This window comes from Herpailurus yagouaroundi, unplaced genomic scaffold (genome assembly GCF_014898765.1).
Source record: "Herpailurus yagouaroundi ecotype Mexico unplaced genomic scaffold, PumYag 67118, whole genome shotgun sequence".
NCBI classification, from domain to species: domain Eukaryota; kingdom Metazoa; phylum Chordata; class Mammalia; order Carnivora; family Felidae; genus Herpailurus; species Herpailurus yagouaroundi.
The window spans coordinates 814-12,516 of record NW_024419967.1 but is presented as its reverse complement, the minus strand read 5'-3'; the positions used below and the strand labels follow the sequence as shown (position 1 = coordinate 12,516).

Genomic DNA, 11,703 nt, shown 5'->3' with positions numbered 1-11,703 from the left:
CCTCCTCCTCCTCCGCCTTCTCCTCCTCCTCTGCCTCCACCTCCTCCACATCCACGTCCTCCTCCTCCATCAACTCCTCCTCCTCCTCCACCTCCTCCAGCACCTCCAGCTGCACCCAAGCTACTCTCTGATGTGACTATTCGCCGCAGCAAACGTGTATCATCCCAGTTTCAAGTGGGAGAATTGAAAAGTGCCTTCGCTGGGAGGTTCTGAACGGAGTTTCTGCAGAGACACGTTTCCTTGCACTGAGAACCTGCCCAGCCCTCAGAGCCAAGGTGAGCCTTCCTGGCGTTTCCATCCTGACCTCTTGTGGTCATTCCTCATATCGCGGCAGGCCTCAGAAAAGGAAATGCCCTGAGTGTTTCCGGGAAAAGTCATCAAGGGACTAAACAGCAGTTGGAGCAGCGCTGACTGGGAACAATGTGTGTTCACGCCACTTCCCTTCGGGGACTTCACTCTCACCGCAGACGTGAGACTCCCAGCCCAGCAGTGGGTCACCCTGAGTGGCCGCGCACAGCCAGGGGCGGCTGGACCGGGGGTCCCGCCCGACTCCACGCTCGGTGCCCGGTACCTTGCTCACCGGGCTGAAGGGTGACTGTGCCTCTGCTCGAGCCCGACACCCGTCCTCCCCCGCCCGCAGACATCAGGCTCTTTGTTCCCGGGCCCTGACTCGGGCCCGGGTTTCCACCACAGACCCCTCGGCCTCAGACCAAATACCACCTCCGGCTCTCCTGGTTTCTCTGGCTCGCATCTGGCAGACGCAGGGACTTCTCAGCGTCCGTAAGCGTGAGAGTCAGTTCTCACGGCAAACCGACGGTGAGTCCCGTCGTGTCTGTGTCTCCGTTTCTCACACACATACAGTCTGGAAGAAACGTCCCCCCCCTCGGTGGCACCACATCCACAAAGGACAGAAGCAGCAGCTCCAGCCTGAGCCACATTCCCCTGCGACCCTTCCTCACCCCCGACCAACTACTCCTTTATCCAAAGCTTTCACCAGGAATGGGTTTTACTAAGCCATTTACCTTTCAGAGCCCCTTAAGAGAAGTAAAAAGCATCCCTCAGTTTACTCTTACTAGCCGGACGGGACTAGCCGGACGGCTTTGGGAAAACCTGAGTAAATGATCCGTGCCTCAGTTTCCCCACTGTAAAATGGGAATGTCGAGAGTCCCCGCGTCAGAAAGCCATCTGGAGAGCTAAATGAGGGGACACACACACCAAGCGTCTCCCACTTGGGTTTGCTCACGGGAAGAGCGGAGAGTGATTCCTTCCACGGTGGCCGTGATTAGGATTGTGTCTTAAATCCCCAGCCGCGTTAGAACAAAGGATCCAGGAGCGCCGTGTCAGGACCCGGGGTCAAGACCAAGTACCAGAACAAGTGGCTCCTGGTGCTCTGATCGCTTGGGGAACCACAAGGGGCTCGGCAGCTGAGCCTGGACACGGGGACGGAGGCGGACGCGTGCACGTGTCACCGTGTCACAATTACGCGTCACTCTCCTGTTGGGGGACACTTGGCCTGAACGGGGTTTTGCCAGATGCCGGGGTTGCTACCTCCTCGTCTGCTGCGTAGTTTTCCTGGCAAGTTTTTCTCGTCCTTTTTTGAATGTCCGCGTCTCTCCGTCTGCTAAAGGAAATGTACTTGGATCTTACGCTTTTGTCTGAGAGTTTCTGTTTCATTGGTTACGTGTCCTTCTATCTTATTTTTTACTTTTTTAAATTTACACCCAAATTAGTTAGCATATAGCGCAACAACGATTTCAGGAGTAGATTCCTTCCCCCACGGCGTGTCGCGTGCCCCCTCCCCACGCACGGCATGTCGCGTGGCTTCGTGCGCCCCTCGGGGCCTGTTTGCCTGGCCTGCAGGCCGCGTCTGGAGGATGGCCGCTCGCCAGGTCACCGCCCTGAAGAGGGCACGGGATGTGTCAGCCTACTCTTACACACAGGCCTGTACACGCGTACCACACACGTGCTTACATGCACGCAAACTAAGACACACACCGTGCACACGCACACACATATCGCACACACACACACACACACGCACGCGCTCCCCTGTTGTGCAGCCTCCAGCTGCCAGTCCGAGTGCAATACACCCAGCGCATCCGTGAACGCTGGCTGTAAAACGCACAAACCGAGGATCGCTTCACACACACAGTCCCCCCACCCCAGGGTCGCACCCGCCTGAGAACCAGTCCTGTTAAGAGGAGCTGCCCTGTGTGGCGAATTAGAGAGACTACAGTTAATACTTCAACTGCCTAAAATATGACAAGTCAAGAATGAAAAGGACACGCAGCTCACATAGATGCTCTGCGAGGGCAAGCCGCGGGAGAAGCCAGACGCCCTTCTGAAGGCTGTCCGGCAGAGCTGGGACCCCCGTCCCCCAGCCCCCTCACCTACCTGGGCCTCGTTCCCTCCGCGAGGGACACGACTAGTAAGAGACGTGACTTGTTAAAACCACCGTGGCCTCGCACTCCAAGACGGAGTGTGAACAGCGTGGTCTGTGGGCGCCCCCGAGAGTCGCGGCAGCAACGGCCTCCTCTCCAGCAGGCCCGGTGCCCTCTGGGAGTTCACACGCGGGGCACTTCCTCCTGTAGCCCCTGGGTCTCTCACACGAACCCCCGGACACACAGAAGCTTCCTAGAAAGCAGAATGGCCCTGTCTGGGCTCTGCCGCCCTCGCTGGCCTCAGGCAGGCAACTGTTTCCCATCAAGTTTTGCAAGGCTTGTCCGTGATCGGCAGAACCAAGGACCCGTCACACGCGCACAGCACACGGGCAGGGACATCCGGTGACAAGCCACTGCAAGCTGCTGAACGTCCGCCCCACAAGGAACGCCGCGAACGGCTGGCTGTGCGTTTTCACATTTAGATTTTGACGTTCGAAGCCTCTCAGGTACCATTACGTCTGGTTTATTTACTCGTCTTGTTGGAGAGAGTGAAGAAAGAGGGAATCGGCGGGTCTGAGCCCAGCGCTGCGCGGGGCACATTCACTCACGTGGTCTCACGCGGGGCTGGAAGACACACACGCACGCCTCCACCTGCAGACCCACCTACACGGTCAGAGGGCGGCGGCCTCTTCCCGGGCTGCCCGCCCCGGGGCTTCCGTGTATCCAGAGCTCTGTTCTGACCCTCACTTCGCGGAATCTGCAACACCTGTCATTTCCTTCCTCCCCACCTCCGTCATGCTTTAAGTTAAGCGGGGCTTGGGGTGCCTGGGTGGCCCAGTCGGTTAAGCGGCTGACTTCGGCTCAGGTCATGATCTCATGGTCCGTGAGTTCGAGCCCCGCGTTGGGCTCTGTGCTGACAGCTCGGAGCCTGGAGCCTGTTTCAGATTCTGTGTCTCCCTCTCTCTCTCTGACCCTCCCCCGTTCATGCTCTGTCTCTCTCTGTCTCAAAAATAAATAAACGTTAAAAAAAAAAAAAAAAAAGTTAAGCGGGGCATTAATTTTTTAAATAAGGGAGAGGAAATGCCATCAGGGACACAGGCAGAGATAAGCAGTATTTATCTTTCAACTAAGCTAAGTAAGCCTCACGGAGTTTCGTTTCCACATGACGTGTTCCAGTGCATCTCGCCCACGACGCGTTCACACCTGCCAGACGGTGCGGGCTTCGGATTTCTTGGTAGAGGTACTTTAAGGCAAACATCGGATCTTCCTTCGAGAGCTATTACGGAGACATGTGATCAGTAATGCATTAACTTCTTACGAACAGGCAACGCTATACATTCAGTAACTAATAATGTATTAAGACCTTAGTACGTGGCAGGCGCTATTCTAGGGACCAAGGACACGGCATGGAGTTTACATGTAGTGGCGTAAGAAGGACAATAAACAGACAAGTACACGATGTGTCAGTGGTGACAAAACTAGCTTCGAAGAAAAGCAGGGACAGGGAGACAAGGAGGCCGGGGCAGGTGAGAGGCTGCCATCTCGAACGGAGTCGTTAGGGTAGATCTTGCTGCTAATGTGACATCTAGCCAAAAGGAGGCCATGCAGGTGTCAGAGAGATGGTGTTCTAATTGGAAACGGCATGTGCGAAGGCCCTGGGGCAGAGGCAAGGCCCAGTGTGTGACAGGAACAGCAAGGAGACCTGGGTGGAGTGAGAGAGGGGAGCAGGGCAGCCGGTATGCCGATGATGCGGGATCTCCCGGCCCACAGCGAGGACTCTGCCGTGACCCGAGTGACCTGTGGAGCCACGGGCAGGTGGTGACCCAGAATGACACGGTCTGACTTGGGTTTTAAGCAGACGCCGTGGCTGCTGAAATGGCACGAAGCACAGCCAGCCACTCCCCGTCTTCTCCCTGTTCTCGGCCCCTCTGTCCGGACCACATGATGACGCTGCTTCCTCAGTGACCTCCCGAGTCTGAGGCAACAAAGTAACCAAGGCCCTAGTCACTGCTTCCGCTCGCCTGGGAGATTTGCCCGCAGTCTGCGCACGCCTGCACACAGACCCCGCACACCCCGCGAGGGCAGCCTTGCTCCATCACGCCGTCTGCACGGGCGCCCACGGCCCCCATTCGTCTGTAAGCTGCTTCAGGGCAAAGAAATAAAGGCACAGGTCTCCACGGTGCTCAGGCTTCGTTTTTATTAAACCACGTGCTTCCTCCGGGGAGATACAGCCGACCGAGGGCACCGGCCACCGGTTTCCTCCCGCTTCCACGGCGGGCACCTCTGCTCACCCGGGATGGGAAATTTCTGCAAAGCCGCCCGCCCCGGGGCCCGGCTTCTCCAGGCACAGACAGCTCCACAGAGGGAAGCGGACTAAAGAGCCCCTTCTTCCACACAGAGGCCTGGACACACACGGGCCGGATGACCCGGGCACCGTGGGGCAGAGAGAGCGCCCGGAGCCGCCCCAGGAGGCCTCCTCTGGCCAGACGCGGCTCACTTCCTGTGGCCCTGCACAGCGGCCAGTCTCAGCCTGACCACTCGCTCTTCTCGGCGTCGCGCACGTAACGCAGTCAGATGCGTCCCCGTCACCGGGCTCTGTGGGCGCCGGCCGCCGGGACACCGGGAACGGGCACCTGGGAGCTCGGTGCCCCACCCCCACCCCCGCCCCTCCCCGGGCGGCTCTGCCTCCGGCCCAGCAGGAGCCCGTGACCTAGGAGGGCAGCTCCGTGCTGGGGGCAGAGCACAGGGACTAGGAGTGCGCCACCCGGGGGGCGGGCCGCTTCTCCGTGAAGAAGCTTTTCAGCAGCAGCACCTGGCTAAAACTGACCAGGAACAGGGCGACGGTCTCGCCGACAGACCAGTACGAGACCCGGCTGTTCAGCTCCTCCGCCCGCGCCCGGTCCTGGGCCTCGCGGAGCCGGTAATGCGTCTGGGAGTCAATCACCGTCTTCAGGGCCTCGTGGATGGTCACACAGGCCGACTCCATCTGGGCGGGAGGAGAGGAGCAGTCATGTTCTAACCCCGAGAGGAGCGTGCAATCCGCACACGGCCCACGCTGACACCCGGGCCACGTCCCCTGAGCCGCCGGCACCCGAGGCTCCGATTAGGAAGTGACGGAGTCAGGAGCGGAGCCACGTGTCTGAGTCCCGAGCCTAGGCCTTCGAACGCGGCCCTGGGGTCTCACCTGACATTCGGGACAGTGGCGGGCGGGGATCGCCACCCCGCTGGTAGGAGGCCTCACTGACCACTGGCCCCGCACACAGATGAGAAAACTGAGGCTCCAAGAGGCCGTGTGACCTGCCCGAGGTCAGAGACGTGAGTCACAGTCGTGGGGGCCTGTTCCTGTACACACACAGGCACAGGAAGACACCCCTCTCGTGTATGCACACACACCCGACCGCACATATGAACGCACACGCTTACACACACACGCTCACGTGGGACCCCCTTCACCCGGCTCCACGTACTGAGGCGGAACCTTGAATCCCTTCCCCCTCCCCCACACCTGCCCGACTCCCGCGACACGATGAGCTGTGACTAGGTCACACGGCACGGCCACCCTCATGCCACGGCCACCACCCCAGCGCCTCACCTGACCACAGGAGCCCCCGAAAGGGAGCAGAGCTCCGGCTGCCAGCCTAGAGGATACAGGCACGTGCGGGGACCGGAGGAGGTCTCTGGGGGCCGGGGCACAACAGCCGACAAGGACCCGAACCCGCCAATAGTCTGGCGAGCGCGGAAGCTGATCCCCGGCCTCACCCGACCCAGCCTGGGGACCCGCGTGGCCCGGACCGCCCGCCTGCGGCACTGAGGTGCACGTGGTCCACTTCGGACGCTCGGTTACGCCACAAAGGGAATCACAAGCCCACAGTGGTCATGAGGCTCACTCACAGGTGACCTATGACACGCATTTATCTGAAACCTAGAAGATTCTATCCCAACAAGGCCAGAGAAGCTCACAACGTGTCCCAGAGACACCTGCTTCGGTCCCCAAAGCGCAGAGGTGAACTGTCCACACCGTGAGCGCAGGAAGGGAGGGGAGACCGAGTCACGGAGCCACTGCCTGACTGACCTCCAACACCCTCCCTTGTGTCACAAATGAACTGTTTCCGGGAGGCAAATAGGAGACCGTGGCCAAAAAGCAACGTCGCCCTTACTTGCCTCACGGGCTGTTCACTCCGGGCCACGGCAGGGGCCACACCAGGCCACGCGAGGGAGGACGAGGCCTCCTTTCGGCCCCGGCGTTTCCAAGGCCACGTATCGTGTCCACCCTGACTGGTCTGCCGCCAGGGCTACGGTTTCCTGTGGACACGCGGGCGGCTGCTGTCACCCGGGTCCATGGGAAGAGCTGCAAAGTGCCACCCAGACAGGAAGCGACAGGGTCACTGCCACCCAGGTGGAATTAGGGGAGCTCCACAGGGCAGCAGTTCAAAGGGCAGAATCCAGGGTAACAAACCCACTTTCTCGGGGACACCTGCACACCCTGTCATCTCGGGCTGGCGCCCGGCATCGTCACCTGCCCCACACTTGGTAGGCGGCTCGTACCTACAGGCGTCAGATGCTGAGAAGCGGCCACCTGATCCTGGAAGGGCTCCTGACACCAAGGAGCTCCTTGATGTGTCAACCGGCTTCAAATGCCGGCCACAATAGGACCACCCGGGGCACAGACCTCTGCCGGACGCACGGCAGCATTTGTAGGCGCTGACACCCCCCCCCCCGCCCCCCACCCCAGCTCCTCAGGTGACGCTTCTGGAGCTCAGGAAGGCACGTCCGCCATCACAGAATGAACAGCGGATAAACCGGGAAGGGCTAGGAAGGAGGCCGCGGCATGGGGTCAGGCTACTCTGCGAGCCTGTGTCCAGGCCAAATCACGACACGGCATTTCTGGAAGCCTCTCTAGTCCAGCTGCACTGGTCACTGCAGTTCTGCGGGCAAGACAGGGCAGAGCGGCGGACAGACGTGGGCACCGAGGGCCCCGCCACAAGCAGGTTCGGGGTGTCCTTGAGATCAGCGGGGGCCGGGGACACACACGTAGGCATGCGCACCTGTGGGACCTGCACACACACACACACTCACTATGCATGCACACACAGACTTTGCCTTTAAGCACGAGCGAAGGGCCCACGTGGGTTTCCGGGCTAGAATTCCACCCTCTACGCTTAGGTCCGTCCCATGCTCATTCAGAGACTCGGAGCGGGCGCTCCCTGGGCCCTGGGCCTGGCTGGGGGGCTCAGCAGTGCAGGTCGGCAGGTGCAGGCTCCTCCCAGGGCCCAGAATCACTGGAAAAGGAGGGAGGGAAGAGGAGGAGAGACAGGGAGGACCCTGAAGTCACAGCTGCAGAGGCCCGAGGCAGAGGACACGTCGGGTCCGCCGTGCGAGGCGCCACGTCGGAGGCCGCGTCCCACCCATAGGCCAGAGACGGCACCCCGGTTCTGAGAAGAGGGCGGCGGTGGCCTTCACATCAAGGTCTCAGATCAGGTCCCGGAGGGTAAAGCAGCAACGGGCAGGAACGTAGCTCTCCCAGCATCAAGGCCACGGGGACCCAGGGGCAACACGGCACATGATGCACACCCGCCCCCAAAGCACCCCCTGCCCAGAAAGGCACACTATGTCCCCATCACTGGGACCCCCGCCTGTGCCAGTGCACGGCCCGTGACCACGAGCTTTCCGTTAGGAAACCTGTCCAGCCTGCTTCCTACCCTGCGGAATCCCTTCTGCTTCCAAGAACCCTGTTTTCTCAGGGCCCTGGGCCCCCTGGGCTGGAGTGTGGCTTCCGCCCTGGCTGGTTCCCTGGCTGGAATTCGGGAGCCTCCCGGGGTTTCTGGTCACTGCTGTCTTGTGACAGTTGCTCCCTGGAGACACCCCGATCCGTCCCCCTCCCGGGACCATCCCCTTCCTCTGCTGCCACACCAGCGTCTCACCCTGTCTGTCCCGCCTGGCGATGCTCCAGTCTTCAGCCTGCAACCACCAGCAAGGTCCCCCAGCCTGCACCCCACGGGGCCCCCATGGACAGGAGCACTCGGGTCCTTACAGACTTCAAGAGCTCGGAGCCAGGGAAGTACGAGCTGATCTCAGAGCAGAGGTGGGAGAACCTTTAATCCTCCCTGGAACACCAGTGAGCGGCCCGGGGCCTCTGACCTCCGCTGGAAAACCTTCAGCCTCTGCTGGGATCTGCCCGGACTCTCAGGAAGCTCAGCCACCCCAGGGGCACCCTCCGGCCCCTGCCTCTCCTGGGAGCCTGGTCAGGCTGCGACCCAAGCTGGAGACAAGTCCCCGTGGTCTTAGCCCCAGCCTGGACCTTGGTCACTCTGGATCCTGCTCTTCCATCAGAGTTTGGATTCGGGGGCCAGAAAACATGGCCTCTGGCCCACCGCTGTGCTGGAAGAGGTGGGGGGGGGGGGCAGGGGGTGTGAGAAAAGATCCAGGGCCAATGGGGGATCCAAGCCACGCCAAGAAAACAAGGTCTGGGGAGGGACGTGCACCTGCCGGCCCCTCCCGAGAGCCGTCCCTTAAACCACAGCTCTGACCACAGCGCCCCGTGGCTAACTGACATGGCCACACATCTCAGCCTGCCGCCAGCAGGCACCAGCACACAGGAAATGCCCGCCACACGGGAGCCAGGCTCTCAGGTGTAGACACAGACAGACGGTGCTCAAGGCTGGGGGTGGGGGCGGGCGGGGTGGTCAGAGGTACCAGGGGAAGGGACCCTCTCTGGAGGCTGGGCAGGAGAAAACAGGAGATCCGGCCACGCAGAAGGGGGTGAGTAGTCAGTTTCCTGCAAGAAAACCAAATCTAACTCTAAGCCTCCAGGAAAGGATTTCTCGATCGCAGTGACCACCATTAAGCCTTTTCTCTACCCGATCTGTCTTCCACCGGTTAGAGGGGGAGACCTTCGGCTCCGCTTCCAGAGTTACCACATCTTTAGCATGGAGGCTGTTTCGTCGGTGAGCCACAGAACTCCCAAGAGTACGGGCTGTGAGACCTGCCACCCAGGACACGCCACAGGTCACGCGGCCAGGCTCAGACCCAGGGCCGTCTGGCGGAACCTGCCACGCATGGCCACTGGCCACCTGTGACTGCTGGGCCCCGGAAATGTGGCTACGCAGCCAACGAGGAAACGAGTTTTTAATTTCATTTTAATAAACTTACGTTGCAACAGCCGTACGTGGCCAGGCCACACCCCGGACTGGGTGGCGGTAACCCCCATCTGCTCAGGGAGGGCAGACGAACCCACGGTCAGAGCCACAGAGGAAGGGAGCGGGCGACCACGTGACCACCGAGAGGCCGCCCAGAAGGCGACCTGGCCCCGCTGGAGACTCAGACGCTCTGGCTTTGGATCAGGAGCAGCGCAGACCCGATGGTCAATCCTGTCTTGTGGGGTCCCCTGGGCCCCGCCACGCAGTCATGTGGCAAGTCTGTGCCATGCGCCACGACTGGGGGCAGGGGATACCAGGGTAAACGGCACGGGTTGCTGGGCGGGCCTCGGGAAGCCGTGAGCCTGCACTGCGCGTGAGGGGCAGGAGGGAGACTGACGAAGGAGCCTGGGCTCAGTCTGTCACTGGCCCCGAGAGCCCACGCACGACCATCTATCCCCGATTCTCTTCCAGAGTGTGTGGGGCCCTGGCTGCGAGTCCACTGCCCAAGCAGACTGTCTCTGCCAGCCCTCCCGGCATCCAGGGGGCCGCGGGACACCTGGCAATAACGGGCTGAGCAGAAGTGCGGCGAGTGACTCCCGGTCCGGGGGTCTGAAGAAGCAGGCGGGACTTCCGGAGGAAGTCCGCTCAGAGCCCAGAGGAATGGAGCAGGGAGCCCACCAGACGGCACCCCGGATTCCTACGTCAGTCCCTGGAGGAAAGCTCTCCACCAACCTAGGTTACCGTTTGAGTGAGAAAAGATCTGCCACAGGGTTAAGCCACCGACACGTGGCTGTCGCAGCTCACGTGGCCCTGACAACACACCGTGCGAAGCAGGCGTTCGGTCTTGATGACGCACACACACTGTACATGCATGGGGGGGGGGGTGCAGGCATGGACGCCTCCCAAGCAATGCCATTTGAAAGGCCGTTGGGAACACGGAAATTCCATAGGACCTGGCGAAACAACGCAGAGGGAGAGCACAAGGGGGACCGTGTCCTTTAGGACTGAACGCAGGAGGAGGTGAGGCCAACACTGAGCCACGCAGGCCGGGAGATGGGGGCGGGGCGACTGAGTGCCGGCCAGGACCGGACCCGAGGGGAGGAGGAATGGCTGAAGGCCGAGCCCGGCCCGCGGCCGCCGCCGTCCACTCACCTGGGTGAGGGCCGTGACCCTGTTCCCCATGTCTGGGAGGATGGGGGGCTCGTCGCCCACTTGGAAGTCAAAGTAGACGGTCTTGTGAGAGAAGGTGGAGAACTCATTGCTGAAGCAAAACTGATAAACGCCCTTGACCTCGGCCCGGTGCGTGAAGCTGTCGTACTGCTTCTTGGTTTCCCTGTAGATGGTCTTTCCCAGGGGGTCCTCCACGTAGCAGTCCACGTCATAGTGGCCTCCGGTAATGACCTGACAACCAGAGAGACACCCGCCGTCTGCTTTACCAGTGGGGCAAGCAGCGCGCGTGCAATGCCGACCGGCCACCGTGAACTTCCTAGAACAGGTGCTGGGATGCTCTCGGTCATCCTGGGGACGACACTGAGGTTGGGAGAGGTTAAGTAAATCCGCCATGGCCACACTGCTAGAAAGGGACAGGGCTAAGATTTGAATGCCTGTCTGCCCGACTTCCCAAGGTTTTGCTCTGCAAGGGCACGATGAGCTTAATCCTTCCCCTTTTACAGAAGAGGAAACTGAGGCCCTGAGATCAAGTAAATTGCCAGACGGGTCTAGTGAATGTTAATATTATTACTGATCAAATGCAAAAAGCAAATACAGATTAGAGTGCTCATAGACCCGGTGGCCATCAGAGGCGGGAGGGTCCTTGGGAATGACACAGTTCAAACTCTTTATAAACATAAGAGTGACAAGATGGGCATTGGGCGAAATCACACAGGTGGTCATCGGCTATAACCAACGTCCATCAAGGGACACAGTCAGTGGCCTACATCTACTTCCAAAGTTCTTCTTTGCGCAGATGGGAGGATTTCCTTTATAAGTGGTCGGCCCCCTGCTGCTGGAGGTGCCGAAATCAAGGTGACCATCTTTGACAGGGCATTTCTGCCCTAGCAGTGACCAGACCACCTCCCAGGCCCCTCCAGCCTCATAATGACCGTTTAAGAGTGATTGTACGGGGGGGGGGGGGGGGGGGTGAGCCACCGCCCAAATGACAGGTTGTGCGGGAAGCAGTGAAAGTG

The 11,703-nt window shown here is 60.4% G+C and overlaps 1 protein-coding gene across 1 annotated transcript in view; it reads right to left on the bottom strand.

The window, feature by feature from the left end:
- Window positions 1–4,554: 4,554 nt before the first annotated feature.
- The window catches only part of TMED3 (transmembrane p24 trafficking protein 3), a 7,947-nt gene continuing 798 nt past the window's right edge, over window positions 4,555–11,703 (bottom strand). Inside the window, exons 2-3 of the mRNA XM_040466997.1 lie at window positions 10,670–10,918; window positions 4,555–5,367 (exon numbers count right to left, since the gene is read on the bottom strand). Of these exons, the coding sequence (XP_040322931.1) occupies window positions 5,131–5,367; window positions 10,670–10,918 (486 nt within the window). The 3' untranslated portion in view covers window positions 4,555–5,130. The remainder of the gene's footprint in view (window positions 5,368–10,669; window positions 10,919–11,703) is intronic.